We start from the raw sequence: 18,390 nt of genomic DNA on the forward strand, positions 1-18,390 counted from the left end.
TTCTTTTTCCATATAGTGCTTAAACACCTTGGGTAGCTTCGTTAGCAACACTGCTGTTTCACCTGCACATCTAATGACACCGTGTCGATCTTAAACCACTGGACCCACCCTCCTCCAGGTTCGAAATTCTGCCATCCAAGAAGTGAACTTGATCGCCTTTGCAGCAAGTATTGGCCCACTGATATGCATAATATGGGCACAGACTGTGAGGAACCACTTGTATAACCCTCTTCAACATTGGTGTATGAAGGGTCCCGATATCATTTCCGCTGATTGACATAACCACTCGATCCAGCCTTCACGATTGCGGCCCTCCTGGTTTTCAGGATTGTCGATATTGCACTGTTTCCTCTTCCGGTACCAGCAAATCTCGCGGGTCATCACACGTCGAATTCACAGCAATTGCCACCAACCCTAATGCGATAAGCATCTTCACCTATATGTTTCACAGCGTGTGTTGCGTAGTGCCTTTGAAAGCCTACTGCGGGCTTTTAATAGGCAATAACGTCGCCATTTCCTGCTGCAGACAACGCAATGCAAGTGCCATGTTTTGATCTGGCTGCATCGTATGCCAGCGCCGCCTACGAGCTCGATTTCGTTTCGCTTTCTTGTCGCCCTTTTTAGACACTAAGCAACAGGAAAATGACAATGCGCCTCTACTGGCGGCAGCCTGTTCCGGCCTAGCCCACCAGCTAACTTCAATTTCGTATTCCCTTTGCAGTCTTTGACCACTATGCAATACAAAAACGACAAAGTGCATCTGGTGCTGCAATGACTTTTGCCAAATGGGCCCATCAGAACTTCCCGCCAGAATGCCCTGCCCGAAGAAGCTGCTGACCCAGCTGAATTCGAGGAGTGCAAATGTAAGCTTGGCAAAGCCCTAATTATGACATTGCGCGCCCCGGGTCCCATTAGTTCGGCGTGCGTCAGTGTCTCGTGCTGGAACTATTCGCACAATGCTTCGCCTTACGTAGATGTCAACCAATGATTGAGTCTGCCCAAATTTTTATTGGCTTCAGCTCGTATGGTTTCCTGATGAGCAAATTTTTTCCCCAGCTATTCCCAAAATGTACGAACAAGATTCTACAGTATATGTTTCCTTTTTCTTACAGCCCTAATGCACAAGTTCATACTCTTAAATCAACTCATCATTATAACTGATACTCATTATACGTGGCAGTGTTATAAGTGGACTGAACTGTATACTAGCGGTACATGCAGACACTAGTTGTCAATTTCCCTCTAGTGACCTCAGTATGAAACACTGGATGTCCATAATTAAGATCTTTCCTCCCTTTATTGTCAACTGCTCTATTAAAGAACATAAGGATAATAAACGTTTTTTTTTTTTCACTCACTGTTATGGATGAACACAAGCTACTACTTAAAATATCAAGGCTTTAATGTTTATGCGGTGACAGCTCATGGAGCCATTCAATGATGGTCATACACTGATGCTATGACAAGGATCACGCGTAAAGGTCCTCTCTATCATTGCCAATAGAATCTGGCTCCTCCAGGCTGCTGAAGTTGAGGAAGTGTGAAGGTCTGTGAATCTCATGGTAAAACTCTTTGGGATTGGCGAGCTGCAGTTCATACTTCATGTTTGGGTCATGCCGCACACCTGGAATAGCAATAAAATAGGCAACATTTCAAACAAAAATGCCCAGTGACACATTAAAAAGCTGATACACACATAATAAAAGACGAGATATTGCTATAACTGGCACTTGCTTTACATTACACTTGAGGCACAGACCTAGCAAATGCAGTTGCAACTGCGCTAGCAGCCACTGCTCTAATGTTCCTGCATTGTAACAACATTGCCAAATGTAAAGTGAAGCCTCGATTATACGTGCCCCGGTCATGCGATGACCTGGATTTTACAACGAATTGATTTGGTCCCGGCAAACCCCCCCCCCCCCCCCCCCCCCGAACTAATGTTTTAAAAAGCTCAATTATCAATTTTATGCCGACCACATCTCATACGATGCCTCTATGGTACCATCCGGAAAGAAGAAAAAAAAAAAAAAAAAAAAAAAGAACCGCTCTAAGCAGACGCAGACTGGCACGTGAGCACACTGCAGCCAGCTGATAATGGGTGTGCAATACTGTATTTACTTGACTGTAATCAGTGTCTTTCCAGTGACATGAAAAAAAAAGAAGGTGGATGTAATGCAAGATGACCGGCAATAGAAATGGTACCTTTATTACAGGAATCGCAATTTGGAAACTTGTTCTCTTCTCTCATCATTGTCGTCTGAAGAGGAAATAGAGCTTTCCTTGGGCGGTATTCTCGGGCGATTACTGTCGTAGACCGCTTCACTTTCGAGAAAATTCGCGTGACTGAGCACTGAAAGTGTCCCTGACAAGTGTTTCTGGAGCCGTCAGCGCCAAGAGAGCTGTCGGCCGTATACTTCAAGGGTTTCCGGTGCCAGAACGAGCAGAGTCTCATAAAAGTGAAACTATCTCCAAAAGTGATCGCCCGAGAATCGAGTAATCATCCGTGCCGTCGAGCTTGTTTGGGATTTAAGTACTTCTTAAAAGACTTCAGTCGACTTGGATCGAGATGTAAAGTTACAGGTTGCCAACGTAACGCTGAAAATTGCGGGATTTAGAATATTTGTGAGAGGAAGCTGATGTGTTGCAGCTGGGCAAACATCCAGGAAAAGATCATGGATTTTTTTAAACAGTAAGAATAAGATTTGCTCACACCTCCTCCAATTAATGAAATGCTTGGTTTTCGTTTTTTTTTTTGAATAATTTATTCGACCTTCCTTGGAGCAGTGAAGGTTCATGCCGCGGGCTTATTCAGGTGGTCTGTACCCATTTTTTGGGCAAGACTGAGTGTCACCTGCCTATATTCTTAGTTTTTCGATTATAGGTCTGATAATCGGGGTCCCACTGTATATCCATTGCAAAGCTTCAACTGCATTGAAAAGGAAGAGATTAAATGTGCACTAGCCCAGTTATGCATGTGGTGGGTGCTGGTCCAGTGGTGCCATTGCAGCTCCAGACCGCCATGGTTATGCATAAGTGCAACAGAAATGCAAGGAAACAAAACTGAGAGTGATGGCAAGTATGAGGCACCGTAAGTGTTTCCAGCAATGCAGGTTCACATTATACATTATCTCAGATAATGCAGCTTTCAAGCCTACCAATGAGTCTGCACCATTACGTAATGGTGTCCATGCCAGATGCGGTTGCTTGGTAAATTGTACTTCAGCTGCAGTCATTTCTGTGCTGTGAAGTTTCAAAATCTAAAAGTTATTATTTTTTTTACCTTCTTCCAGAAAGTAGAGTGGTAGAGAAAACAAAAGCAGGGTCACCCCATAAAGATGCATTAAAAAAGACAACACACGCACCCATGAAGTTGTAGTTCCAAGATCCCTGTGCAGGCACCATGAAAAAGCCAAGAAAGCGGTCTGACAGCAGCATCTGGACCCGCTCGTAGTGTGACGGCAAGTAGCCCTTTGGGTTGTTGCCTCGGTCAGTGTTCTGGCGGCCCCACTCGTAGCCACTTGGGGTCAGCTTGTATGCAGTCAGGGAGCAGGAGCCAGGCGTAAAGCTGGTGAGAATAAATGGTCATGTAAGCATGCTAAGCACACCTAAGGCAACCAACTATGTCGCAGTAACCTGGATTAGGAGCTTGTAGGTTGCACAAAAGAATTCACGATTAAAAATCGCCAGTGCAATGCTAGAGGGTTAAAAGAAAACAAGTAAACAGACGTTGCCCAACACTGCCCATTTCAAGGGCAGTGTTGGGTAATGAACGAAGCGAATAACAGGGCCAGCTTTCTGCCACCACCACTGTGATGGCTGGTCAGGCACAATAAGTACAGCATGCATTTCTTGCCTGATCTTGCAGCAGAGCCTACAAATTCACTGGAAGCAGTTTTGTTTGTGACATATGACTCCTCTATGCAATAAATTCGACAATCAATGCATTGTAGCATGAAATGAAAGAATGCGTACTGACTTGCTGCAGAAAACATCCTATAGTGAACTCGGCGATGATGGAGACAACTTTAATGCAGCTGCTTGCTGAAGGCACATGTTTCTACACCACAGACGTGCTCCCGAGATGAAGGCCTTGACCTTTATATTTGCTCTGCCATTCGTACGACTTCTACGATCAGTGTCCGAGTCCAATGATCAACATCATTTTGTTGAGCTGAGCCACTTATCGCAATTATAGGAGTGAACTTACAATCATACCCATTTTTTTTAAGACCTCATTTGGCAATTTCAGATCGATTCGGGGTTCATGGATCTGGGTACCTAGCCGCTTTAGTCTTATAAATTAGGCTATTTGAGGCCTTCTAGTGCACGTATACACTGCAGTCCATTTATAACAATACCACATATAACAATATATTGGTTATAATGATGAGTCGACTTACGTATCGAGTATTAACGTATGCATTAGGGCTACGGGAAAAACAAACAAACATATATAACGATATGTTATTCACTGCATATTGGATATAACGATCAAAATTCTGCTTCTGGGCGGCATTTTGCATGCAGAATAATCGTGAAACTTGCGTTCGAAATTTGCCCTTAACAGAGACGGGGCGAAAAGTTTGCCTACGTGAGTTCGTATCTGCCGCCATTACTGCACAGCAGCACATCCCGCCCGCGCACCGATTGCGAAAGCCACGGAGAGCTATGGCCGGTCTGGAGGCGCGCGCTCCCTTCCTTATAGAGCGAGCGCGCGCCTCCAGACCGACCGTGGGAGAGCATCGCAAGTTGGCTCAGTGTGCACAAGATTGCGCCAGCTGCTTAGCGTACGTGTCGCTGGCGGTCATACAAGTGTCCACAGAAGAGGAGAAGGAGGAGGGGGGGAAGCGATAAGCAAGCGGCACCTGTGCTCCTGTCCTACAATCTCCCTCTTTCTCAGCGAGCGCGGAAATGCGTCGTGGAAGCAGCGGGATGTGCGCCGACAAAGTGCAAAGCTGCTTCGCTTAAGATGAAGCTGCAAATTTTGCACGGCGATGACGATTGATAATGGCCCGTCTTTGGCACCGACCCCGATGTTCAGTCAAAGTGCAAAGTTGTCGATCGAGTCGTTCATTGATTTCATGAACGCTAAATTATAGCCGCCAGTGTTCACGCAGCAGCTGGACGCGATATACATCGCGGTTGTGAACCTGAAACTTCGGTGAAAGCAAGTGCAGATTTCTGGGTCCAACGAATGAAACACTATTTAGAGGTATAAATAAACGTTTTATTTTTCACAGCCTACTTTCTACAACATCATTCTTCTTGATATCGTTATAAGTGGACTGCACTGCATAAGACAACAAAAAAGTTATCAAAATGAAGCCTGGAACGATAAAGATGGCCAAATTTAGTGTACAGCTATATACGGAGCAGTAATAATCCGTAATTAGTGCAACAAAGCCGAAATTAAACCCATATAGCTTAGATGAGCCAATCCCGGAGACAGTGCAGTCTAAAAATCTTTCTTCAATGCCGACCACTGCTGAATCGCCTTTTTTGAGTGCATGGTCTCATTTTTTTTTTATCGCCAAGCGAGACAAATAATGTAATTTAAATAGGCAACAAACACATGCACTAGCATATCCTTCTATCATGTCCTTCCCCTCTTGCTTGTAGACAGCTTATCTTAAGCTTGTGCAAGTAATGTCCGCCACTTAGAGCAGACCAGCTCATGAACTAGACTTGGGCATTCTGCCACAGGCAACCTTTCGGAGTTTTTGAAAGTGTTCACTGAAGCTCCAAGAAGAACCTCATGCCACAATGGAGAACTTAGCCGGTATCTTGCAGCGATGCCTTTTCCTGATGCTAACACATTTGGGGGCTTTTCAGGTTCGTGAGTGGCCGCGTTCGAAGCTCTGCCCTGGTTGGATCACTCACTTGACCACTCACAAACGCGAAAAGCACCGAAAGGCATAACATCGGGAAATGGCATCGCTACAAGATACCAGCCTTTGTGTTTGAGGTTAAAGATCTGATTTACGGGGTTAATGCCCCAGAGAAACACAAGGGTTATGAGTGATGCTAAAGTGGAAGGTCTCAATGTGGACTCAAAGTGTGGCACATGAGCATTCCAATGGAATTGTGGCCACATGCTAACTAACACAATGTCCCAAGCTGAGACTGAAAGCAGACACAAATTAAATGCCCACCTGCAAGTGATGATGACCGTCTTCTCTCCATCCCACGAGGGGTTGTCAGCCATGATGCGGGCGTGTGTGGTCACGTCCTGGGGCGACAGCTGAGGCAGCTCGTTTGGCTGCGTGTGCAGCCAGCCCAGGGGTTCCAGCTCGCGCAGATGCTCGTGCTGGGGCAGAGCCTGTGGCAGCTGCACCCCTTGGTGGCTGCCACACTGAGGTGCTATCACTATGCACCGAATCTCCTTGACCTGTGGGTTATCGACGGGGCTCGCCCCGTACAGGTAGCCAGCAATCTGTGGAAAAACACTGTTGCTTTTTATCTCTCATACCTAACCTTAAGCTTAGTAAAGAAAATAAGCTGCATTAGTAAACCGTGCTTCAGCAATAGCAAAATGTCCACTGTGAAAGGAGGCTTGGCAAGCCAGGGCAGAAACGAAATACAGATGGCAACACTGTCATGTGATGCCACGGATTTTGAAAGCGTGGTCTAGTTATCGGCAGAAAGGGATGCAACCCAACAAGTTGTGATCTGCGCCAACATAGTGCAAATACAATGTAATACAATGATAACATCCCTCCTGCTTTTCTTAAAAGATATTTGAAAGTATTAGCTCGATTTCTGGTTATTATTAGGGGCGAAGCTCCATAGGGTCGAGCCTTGTCCCTTGTCGTGCCGTCGTAGCCACCCTATTACTCGCTGCTCCCGCTAGAGGCAGCTGTGCTCTCTTTCACGTCCCTAGCTAGGGGCGCTGTGGTGCACAAGGGCTATATAAGTGCGGTATATACTGTACACATGTACAGTATATATATATATATATATATATATATATATATATTGTTACAAGCATGAAAGTCTTGTGTTATTTGGGTATGTGCCATAAGCTGTAGTGGGACACAGACAAGAGGTGTGGAAAAAAAAGGATGTTTGCCAAGTGATCACGGAACCTAGGCTGGCGCTCAAGACCGTCGGTTACGTCGTGTCACAATCAACCCTCTCTTAACAGAATAACCCGTAACAGAGTGGTGGAGGTGCTGGGTACACGACATCGACGTACTACGGAGTCCCAACGCGCTTGAATTTCGCCGAAGCCACCGCCTTGCCAGTCTCTCGCCGACAACAGTCATCATGCCACAGCACGGAGGACCAGACCCAGCGCCAGTTGCAACCGCGCAGCATTACATGGAATCATGCTCGTTCGCGGGAAGAGCGGGAGAAGACGTGGACGAGTGGCTTATGCACTACAATCGGGTGAGCCGATATAACAACTGGAACTCAGTCAACAAGCTTGACAACGTCGTCCTATTTATGAGAGAAACCACACTGATGTGGTTCGAAAATCACGAAGAGTCTTTAACAACATGGGAACGGTTTGTTGACGAAATAGGAAAATGTTTTGGCGACTCTGATGCAAAAAAGAAACGTGCGGAGTGAACGCTTGCCCAAAGAGCTCTAAGTCTGGGAGAGACATGTACTGCTCATATAGAAGAGGTGCTCAAGCTGTGCATGATCGTAACCCCGCGGATGTCTGAAGAAGACCAAGTCAAACATCTTTTGAAAGGTATCGCGGAAGACGTCTACAATTTCTTGATATGTAGAGAAGACCTCACCTCCGTCTCGGATGTCTTGCGTCACTGCCGCACATTTGAGACGCTGAGGACCCGTCGTATCGCACCTAAATTTGGACGACTGGCAAACGTGACCACTGTCGCCAGCGTCGATACGAGCCCGTCCACCGACCTTGCCTCTACTATCCGGGAAATAGTACGCGAAGAACTGCGGCGACACAATGAATTATAGTACAATACAGTTCAACCACCGGCTACGTACCCAGTATCTCACTCAGTGCCCGCAGCACCATGCGCTATTTTTCCACCGTCTGTGTGTGTCACGGATGTCGATGTGGCTGGAACTACGTGGGCACATCAGGAGACGTGTCCGTCAGAACAGCGATATGGGCAACGCTTTCAACCCAACCGTGGTACACAGTGGCATACAGCTCTTGTTCAGCGTACTGACATGATGTACCCAGTTCGACGACCTCTGCCGGCTGAGCGCTTCGAGCGACATTTCGTCAATCGCCCTCCTCCCTTGTGTTACAACTGTGGTGTCGAGGGCCACATTGCCAGGTTCTGTAACGCGGCCCCACCACGCCGCCAGCCACCGAGGTACGACCGATCTACAATACCTGCCCAGCAAAGCATTGGCCGTGCGTACACCTATCCAAGCCGTATGTCCAACGAGACCCCGGGGCATATGCATACAGGGTGTTCCAGCTATCACGCAACACGATTGAAAAAAAAAAAGAGGAACGGGGTTACGCCAAGCAAACCTAGTGCGTATTGTTTCCAGTGCAGTGGTTTAGTCGCCAGTAATTTTTTTGTTGCTGAGATTTAATTAACTAATTGTAATTAATTATATAACTCGAGAAGTACTGCCCTAATTATCAAAGTGTCAATGAGAAAATTGTAGAGCGACATGAAAGACTACCGATACAGCTTTCTGTTGCTCCGTACGTGCTACAAAAAAGTTTTTCCGAGCGTGAAAGAAGCCCGCGAATACACGCAAAGTGCCTCGAGGGACCAGCTGCGTGTATTCGCGGGCTCCTTTCACGTTCGGAAAAACACATTTATGTGGCACGTATTGAGCAACAGAAAGCTGTATCGGGAGTTTTTCATGCTGCTCTACAATTTTCTCACTGACACTTTGATAATTAGGGCAGTACTTCTCGAGTTAGATAATCAATTACAATTAGCTAATTAAATCTCAGCAACGAAAAAATTAGTGGCGGCTACTCCACTGCACTGGAAACAATACGCACTAGGTTTGCTTCGCGTAACGCCGTTCCTCTTTTTTTACATCGTGCTGCGTGATAGCTGGGACACCCTGTATGTACATATACGTATACATACATATATATATATATATATATATATATATATATACTTACACACACACACATACACACACACGTATATATATATATATATATAATATATATATATATATATATACTGTACAGTATATGTACGCCACGCTCTGTCTTCCGGAAGCCGGCTTCCGGTTCCACTTCCGGTTCCGCTTCCGGCTTCTGGAGAACGCTTCTGGCGTTTTGCCCGAATGATCCGTTGGCCGGTGCTTTGCCCACTCATCATCATTCACTTCGTGGATATGCGGTGTTTTTTTTACTAAATCTTCAGCCTGTGGAGCAGTTCCTGACGATTGGCACGAGTAATACAAATTTTTAAGAAAGGTCTCCAATCTTCTGTAAGTAATTACAGACCAATATCACTCTCCTGTAGTTCCTGCAAAACTTGTAGAACACATCATAGTACTCACTTACCTGAATGATTTTTTCGAACAAAACAATATACTCACGGCTAATCAGTATGGTTTTAGACAGGGATGCTCTATAACCACACAGTTAGTAGTCACTTTCCATGAGCTCGCTTCAGTGCTTGATGTGGGGCAGTCAAATTGACGCTATTTTCTTAGATTATTCTAAGGCATTCAACAGAGTCCCTCATTTGAAAATAATAAATAAAATGAAACTTCTTGGAATACCCCTACAGATCATAAACTGTGTAAATTCATACCTGGCTGGTCGTAGAAATAAATGGATCTTGCTCCCAGTTTTTGGGGGCAACTTCTGGCATACTTCAGGGATCGGTGCTGGGTCCATTACTATTTAATATTTATATTAATGACCTAGTTAAAATTGTGGAATCACCTGTTGGTGTCAAATTGTTTGCAGATGATTGTATTATACTTAGCACCATTCTAACTGTCTCTGATCAGCCTTTTCTGGAAGCAACTTTGGATAGGTTGGCAGAATGGTGCAATGAATGGGATATAGGTAATTAATTATGACAAAACAGTGAATATATGTATTATAAATAAATTACGAAAGCTAGAATACTTGTACAAAACGAAGGATAATAAGATTAGAAGAGTAGGAAGCTGCAAATACTTGCGAATAACTAACTTCACGTCTATTCTGGATGCCCCGCATAGACAATACAACCTCTGCAGCCCGAAAAAGATTAGGCTTTCTAAAATTTAAATTAGGTGACACCACATCCTCATCAAGATTGAAAGCCTATAAAACGCACGTTAGACCTCTCATAAAATATTTGAGTATCCTTTGGGATCCTCACATAGTGGTAGGTATTGAAAAACTAGAAAAAATTCGAAGGTTGGCCGCTCCCTTCATTTATAAACGCTTCAAACAACGTGTTCCCCAACCAGTATGTTGGAAACCGCGAACTTGGAACCACTAACTGATTGAAGAAAAACTGCCAGATTAAATTTCTTTCGCGAGTTTTACTACGGGAAACTACGAATACAACCGTGAAACTATACATCAAGGACACATCTCAAATTTCCCACCTCAAACAGAGCCAGTATATAAAACCAATCTTTGCACGAACAAAAATTTTTAAATACTCATATTTTCCAAAAAACAATCCATGATTTGAATGCCCTGCCCAGAAATTCCCACTGGTTACAACCACCCACTTCATTTATCTTGTTGACTTTCGCTTTTCATGACCCTTATATAGTATTGCGAAAATGAAAATAAATAAATCAGTGACATTACACTGATGCACAAGTGCTGAAATTTTGGTGCTACATTCAAAAAGGTTCGACCTTATTCACTAATAATCCAGAAAAATTTGTTAGAGTGTCGAAACATTTTTTAACACACTGCACTCAGCATTACAGGGTGTTTTTCTATGTTGTTGAGTGACAGTGACAATTTGGTATCATTGTAATCATATTGTTATGATCTACGCGGTGATACTATTTATGTTACTCTAGCACCATTTCGCAAATTACAATCAGAAATAGTACAGAGCAAAAATTAATAAAAATATCACAGTAACTGTTGGTTAATTTTTTTATATCTACAGAATGCTTTCAAATCAATAAAGATAACATCACCCTGTAGAGCAAGTCATCTGCATTGGGGCTATGCACTCACTTTTTGTGTTTAGCAAGATGAAATTGTCAAAAAGCCTCATAAAAAAATATGCATGGAATTTGTTTTCAACCTTTAATACTTTTTGAACTAGTGCAGCTATCAAAAAACAAATAGACTTGAAATCACTGTGAGAAAGCCACCTAGACTGAAGTTTCATTTAGACTGAACCAAAATAAAATAAAAAAATTTTAAAACTACTACATTTTTCCTACCAGGAATTTATTTTGCGCCACGCTGCAAACAAAAATTTGCTTTGCCTCAAGTGATACTATGAAGGATTCTGCATTTCACTGCAGCAGGAGGAGAATACTCAGTGTAGTAAACCACGACCAACCAAATTTTAGTTAGGTTTACTTTGTTGTATATCAAAATTTTTTATTGAGGTTTGACTGTAGTTGTCTCGCACTTGCAAATAATAAACACAGTTGTCCGTTTTAGCATTTTCTTTCATGTGGGAACCATTGCAGCAAAGTGGATGAATTTTTTTCTTCCCAAAGAGAAACTGAGTGCACCTTAACAGCACATTTTCCACACTTTCATTCTGTGGGCATGCACGTGTGCGGCAACACACAAGGAGAGGGAAACCAACCTGTGTCCTCAAATCTGAGATGATGATAAACTTCTTGAGGATGTTCTTGGGAAGGATGTAGGTGTAGCCAGCTTCCTTGATATCGTCAGAGGAAACGTAGATGTGGTTAGTACGCAGGTGCAGGTTTGTTGCCGAGATGGCTCGTACACGCCATTCAGTCTTGGAGGCAAAAGATTGCGTTTCATAGTTGCTGCAGCAAAGAAAAAAAAAAAAAAATTATACCATCACTTTTTCTGTTCATACTGGCAAGTACTGTTCACGTGAACAGTACATTGAAATTTTGTTACTTTACAAAAATGGGTGCCAAAAAAAAAAAAAAAAAACTTATCGGTTCTTTATTTGTTTCTTTCTGTAAGGAACTGGAGCAAATGCACAGGCTTAGTAGCCTGACAAAGGCCTTTGCTCTATATACAGTGTGGCACAAGCAGGCCGGCATGCACACTAAAAAAACATCCCATATACGAACATTTTAACACGGGAAGCAAAAAACGAACAAATAAATAAATAGTTTGGTATGTTCACACGTGTTTCCAAAATGTGAAATGGATAAAATTGCAAAACAATTACAGCACACTGTCAGAGCTTTTTTCCCGAATCCTAACAAGAGGTGCAAAGTATTAAAGAAAACGCGATTCCTTCGCTCCCTGCGGCAGCACGAATAGAATTGGAGGTGCGGCATCACCGTGACATAATGAACTACCGATCCACTTTTCGCAGGCACTATTGAGTCCGTTATAAACGGGTTCAACTACATATACAGTGTAGACCGCTTATAACGTAAGTCGCCGGAGTAGCGAATATTCGCACTATAAGCGGTACCGCACTATAACCAAAGCAACAATTTTCAAGGCCTGCACATATATGCAAAACATGTGCACCGAGCCGCCACGCGTATAAGACAGTCGAGGACTGCAGCTAGAACGTTTGCATTCAATTTACAGTCGAATCTCAGTTAATTCGAACCAAATTACGCGGCGGCGCCTCCGACCGGCATTGCTCTGGCACCGCCATAGAGTAAAAGCTTAGGAGAGACCCCCTCAAAGTCGCGCGCGAACGAAAAAAAAAAAAAAAAAAAAAGCGGCGGAAATTTCACCCTCTCTCAAATGGCAAGGTCACCGATTCTGCATTGCGCCGGAACATGCGTGTACGTGCCGACGTCTCAGCCACGCTAACATAGCCACGTGTAGAAAATGGCAGTGAACCCTTCTTTCTCCTTTATGCTTCCTCTACTTTCTAGTCACGTGTTGACCTTGCACGCTGCGGCTACGTTGCAGAGTGAACAAGCGGCGCTGTCCCAAGCCGGCCAACGAAACTGCCCACGCCGGCAAACGCCCGCTTCCCGATAACGGCAGAAAACGAAACTTCGGGGAGCTGGTGCCGGGCCGGCTGGCCGCCTGCAGGGCGGCGGGTGCGCATGGTGACAGTCGAAAGTGAGGGAGCTACGAGGGAGGGCGAGGGCAGCCACCGAAGCGGCGGAGTTGCCGAGGCAAAATCCGCTTCCCCCTCCTTCACAATCCACGGTCTCCGCGTGCCCCCTTCGCCGTGATGTGACGGCGCCGCCCGCTCCCTGAAGTTTCGTGTACTGCCGTTATCGTGAAGCGAGCGCTGGCCGGCGATGGCAGTTTCGTGCCGCTCGCTCGCTATGCCCGCCGTGATATTTCAGGACTCGCACTCAAGATTCTGGTTTCAGCCTCACTGGCTGTTCGTTCGCACCACGTGCCCTTCTCCTCCACTTTGTCTCTCTTTCTTCCTCGAGCACTCCTTGGGGCGCCCGTTTGACGGGAGCGTTCGCCGTCTCCGCTGACTTCCGTACTCCCAGGCAGCAGCACTGTAACCGGTATTTCGTTTCCCGCAAGTGCACTATAAGCGATACGTGTATACATGGAGTACTATGAAAAAATTAACGGGAGTCTGAAAAGACCGCACTATATCTGGTCCTGCACTATAAGCGGTTACGTTATAAGTGGTCTATACTGTACACACTTTCAAAAGCATTTGAAAGGAATCCAACAAAAGCAAATTAACTTGTGCACCTTCTTTTTGACTTTTAAATTTAGAGAAGCTAGCAGTGCATGCATACCAGTTAACATTTGGCTTTAGAGGCTGAGCTGTCGCTGCCTGAAAAGCTTTGCGAGTTTCGAGAGGTGTCTTGTGCTAAAGCTTATTGTCCTTTTATTATCTGTCTGTTGTGCTGTTTTTTTTTTTTTCAACAAGCAGATCTGCCAACATTAGAGATTTAAGTGTGGCACAATCCAAGTAAAGAAAAGTGGGCAGTTCTGCTGTTACCTCCACTTGCAAAACTTCCCAGCGTTCTAAAAAAAATTTACCAGAGTTAATTTTTTCTGCTTCCTTCCCTATCTTCCTATATGGTTGTACCAGTGCCTCCTCTATTTTTTCAATGCCAGTGCAATCGCTCGCTCCGCAATGGGAGCCGTTGGTCCGCCTTAGGTCAGTAAGTTGCCTCGATGTGACGCTACCGACTGCTTGGGTCACGCGTGTGTGAGCGCGCGCTGATGCCGTTCCGGAGGAGATGCGATAGAAGCTTCACGCGTCTGTCAGGATTACTTCCTCTGACTTCCGTCGTGAGGCGCCACCCAGAGGGTACTCTCCCTCACGACCGTAAAGCAGGCGCGCGCGCTAGCCGAAGGAGGAGAGAAGGAAAGGGTGATCGGAGAGGGTGGTGAACCGTTGGATCGGCCCACGTTGCAAGAATAAGCAATAGAGGTGCTGACACTCTCCCCACAACGCACGCGAAAGCGCCGCCCGCCCGCGTCCAGATTATGTTCGGCTCGGTTACAGCTCGGTCGGCGCCGTCGTAGAGGGCGCTGCGGAATGCGGTCCCAGCCTCGGCGGCAAGGCACGTGCTGCCGCTGCTTCATCTCCTGCTTGCATGTGCGGCTACGCTGTTTTGAAGGCACGCTTTTTTTGTTTGCATGCGTTTCATGAGCTTGTGCTTGGGTATTGTAGCCATGGGCCCCCGACATGGAATAATCTTCCTCCGTGGCCCCCGACAAAGGTGGCAGCGGCCTTCTGAGGGGTGTTTGAAATGGCTAGAAAGTGCTTCGTTCCGAACTGCAATTCTGGATACCATACTTGTGCAGAGCTTGTGCCTTTATTCAAAGCACCGTCCAACAGCGGTCGTCTAGAGCAGTGGCGCCATGCAAATCTGAGGGCAGACCGAACTCTAATGCCGACCGACCATGTCTGCGCCAACCATTTTTCAGAGGATACGATATCGACAGCATATTACACGGAGCTCGATAAAAGGGTTCCCACCTTATTTCCGAACTGTCCAAAGAACCCCACACGGTAAAATAAACGTCGAAAGCCGCTGCGGAAGAGAGAACCTCCTGTGTCACAGCAGTTTGTGCTAATTTTGCTGCATGTACAAGATATATACTGGGTGGCTTAACTATCATGCACCAAGACTCAAAAATATGCAAATTTCACGTAGCTGGACAGAACCAAGGTAATGTCTGCCGTCACTTGGAGATACTCAGATTATTTTTTTGCATTCCGCCTAATAACAATTATTTTCATATTTGACTAATCAACTTTTTTAATGCTATAATTGGATAAAAAAGGTGAACGAGAGAATTGTACAGCAATATGGAAAACTCCCAATACAGCTTTCTGTTGCTCAATACATGATGCATAAAAGTGTTTTCCGAGCAAGAAAGAAACCCGCGAATACACGCAAAATTGCCGCACGACTGGCCGCTCGAGGCACTTAGCTTGTATTCGTTGGCTTCTTTCACGCTCGGAAAAACACTTCTATGTAGTGCGTATTGAGCAATAGAAAGCTGCATCGGGAGTCTTTCATGTTGCTCTACAATTTTCTCATTGACACTTTTCATCTAATTATAATATTTGACAAGTTGATTAATTAGGACTAATTGTGTAATTAGGCGGAATGTAAAAAATTATCAGAGTATCTCCAAGGGACGCCGAACAACATTACCTTGGTTCTGTCCAGCTACGTAGACATTTGCATATTTTTAAAGCTTGGTGCACCCTTTATAATACTGCTGTTTTCTGTGCAGATGTGCGCCTGATTTTAAAATTTGTTCCATCCTGGCTACTGAATTTTTTTGCGCGTGTGTTGTATATTACACTTGCATGTTTTTATTTAACATTTTTAGCATTGTGGAAGTGTATGAGAGCGTAAGCTTTGTGGGTTCTTGGTGTCTCACAGGAGACCAACCACCGCGGGTTCGAGCTTAGCAAGCCACAGGGCCGCGTCAGCCGTCGCCTCCAGCACTGCTAGTGCGCGAGCTCAGAGGCCGCAAGGGGCTACCGAGCGACGCACGCAAAAACACAGTAAAGCCCCGAGTAAACCGTCGGCACCAGCACTGCACAAACGCCCGCGCGGCGGGGAGCCAAAGGGGTTCCGCACCAGGGCGAAAATACAATAACAGGCGCCTATAGCACGTCGCAGCGAGAGCACAGGCTCAAGCTGGGACACGCCACTAGGAAAAGTCCCGGCGGCTACGCTACTTGCTCTGGCGATAACCAATGGGTTAACTCGTGAGAGCACGGGCAATATCCTTCGGCTTAGGCTTTCGGCAAGTGCGGCTCGGCGGGGTACGACCTCGCGCGAGCACTAATGGCACCGCTCGTCGGCTTAGCGTCGGGAAAAGCATCAGCACAAAGTACGCGCTCCCTGCACGGACAAAGGCACCGTGCGCGAGCTCCAGTCCTAGTCACAAAGGTGTCGGCGGACAAGAGGAAAGCATGTACGTACCGTGCGCTGGTCCCGGAGAGAAGACAGAGCCATGCTCCGCCTCTAGCAGCCGAAACGCGGCCGCATGACGTCAGTGCCCCGCCCTCACCGCAAACCGCCGTGTGCGCAGCGCCACCGCGGGAACCAGTTAGGCGGCGCGGGCGGGGAACGAAAGCGAGGAATGGCAGAGCCCGCACAATGGCGCCGGCGCCTCCCTCAATTCCCACAGCTTCTGGGATGGTTATCTCCTATTAAAATTATCGAGCTATTTCATGCACAATCTTTTTCTTATTGTGTCTTTGCAAAAAAAAAAAAAAAGGTCTATGGGATTATTGTGTGGTAGGTGTAAGTGTATTTGTGGACAGGCTGTAGCATGCTTTGACAAACACGCTTACATTGGCACATTCTCATATGCAATTTAGGAAAACAGAAAGTGACTTTTTTTTTTTAGATCCTGCAAGAGTCACTCAGTCCTCAATGGACGAAAGCCAAATGAATATAATATACACGGTTATGTTAAGTGGAGTTAGAATAAAAAAGCATTTGCTCAGGTTTTTATCAGTAAACAGTATTAGTGATACTGTTCTCTAAGATGCCTGCCTTCGTCCCGCCTAATAAATTCCCATTTGAAAGCGTTTTTACATAACTGATGTATATTCTCATCTCCTGTTCTAGCCATAAACAGCGACTTTGCTCTAGTGCGTTGCATATCGCAAGCTTGCGTCGTTTCATTTCTTAATTTATATCGCAGCCACACTGAATTCACGCAACGATGCTTGAACGGTTTTCCGAGTGTGAATGGAAGCAGCGATAAGCATGAAATACAACATTTTCCGGTGCAGTCAATATTTTAATCTGAACGAGGGGTAGCATGTGGGCTAAGGCTTTTATTTTTTTTATGCTTGGATGAACGGCTAGACCGGATGAAACAAATTGTGCGCGCGAGCGTAACTTGAGCGGGCTTTGAGTGCTGCCCGATCGATCCATGTTCATGTCATTCACGCCCAGCACAAGGCACCTTCATGTTAGCGAAGCATTAAAGGGCAACTCCGGCGATTTTTCGATGTCAACGGATGTCGATGAAATTCGCTGGGTCTGTTCCTCTGAATACCTCCATCATGTCCTAAAGAAAGCAGGCTTGAGAGTTGGACAGATTTATTACAAATGAATTTAATTTATTGCCTCGAGCACCCTACCTTACCTCCTCCTCAGTTACAGGCCACATTGTGTATGACGTCAGGAATGGTCCACGCAGAGCATGCCGGGATCATGCAGACGACAGCGACGAGAGCGTGCAGGAGTCAACGATCGTGAGCTAGTGCTTGACATGAGATGTTGCTGTCGCGAGAAGTTGCATTCCCTGTGGATGGGCAAGTGATGCGGGGTGGCAAGCGGTGTTGCGTTGTTGGCTGCATGAACTTCAGCCCTCACCATCCGCAAACACAGTTTGAGTCGATGCCGATTGCGTTCAGCGGAGCTTAAGCCTATCACAGTGGCAGAGATCGTGCGTCTGCTGCTGGCGGACCAGACCGACTGATATGAAGCTAATTAAGCTATTAGGATGAGGAAAGCTGCTTCTGTAGTTCAGTTCTGACTATACGGATTTGAAATAAACCATTCCTCATTTCGTACAGTGCACACGCAAAAAGCTAGAAGTGACAACACGACGCGCAATTAACATCCGTATACGTTGCCGTTCTCGAATGCGGCCAGTCGCACTCACCGGCGCTTCCCTAAATGAAATGTGACTACGCACATCCATTACAGTTAAACCTGCTTATAACGAACCTCCACATAACGAATTCCTGGATATAACGAAGTTTTTCTATTCCCCGCCGTTACTCCATAGAAGCACATGTATTTGAGACCTCTACGTAACGAAGTTGCAGCGGGAGACCCCCTCGATATAACGAATTTTCGCCTCCGACAACCTAGAGATTTCGCCCCAAATTT

At 45.6% G+C, this 18,390-nt stretch overlaps 1 protein-coding gene across 1 annotated transcript in view; it reads right to left on the bottom strand.

Annotated features, from left to right (window-relative positions):
- Positions 1-1,384: 1,384 nt before the first annotated feature.
- Positions 1,385-18,390, bottom strand: part of LOC119446842 (pre-mRNA-processing-splicing factor 8) — a 253,265-nt gene continuing 236,259 nt past the window's right edge. Inside the window, exons 33-36 of the mRNA XM_037711405.2 lie at positions 11,715-11,904; positions 6,156-6,436; positions 3,366-3,568; positions 1,385-1,624 (exon numbers count right to left, since the gene is read on the bottom strand). Coding sequence (XP_037567333.1) covers positions 1,470-1,624; positions 3,366-3,568; positions 6,156-6,436; positions 11,715-11,904 — 829 coding nt within the window. The 3' untranslated portion in view covers positions 1,385-1,469. The remainder of the gene's footprint in view (positions 1,625-3,365; positions 3,569-6,155; positions 6,437-11,714; positions 11,905-18,390) is intronic.

Source organism: Dermacentor silvarum, chromosome 3 (genome assembly GCF_013339745.2).
Source record: "Dermacentor silvarum isolate Dsil-2018 chromosome 3, BIME_Dsil_1.4, whole genome shotgun sequence".
Lineage (NCBI taxonomy): Eukaryota > Metazoa > Arthropoda > Arachnida > Ixodida > Ixodidae > Dermacentor > Dermacentor silvarum.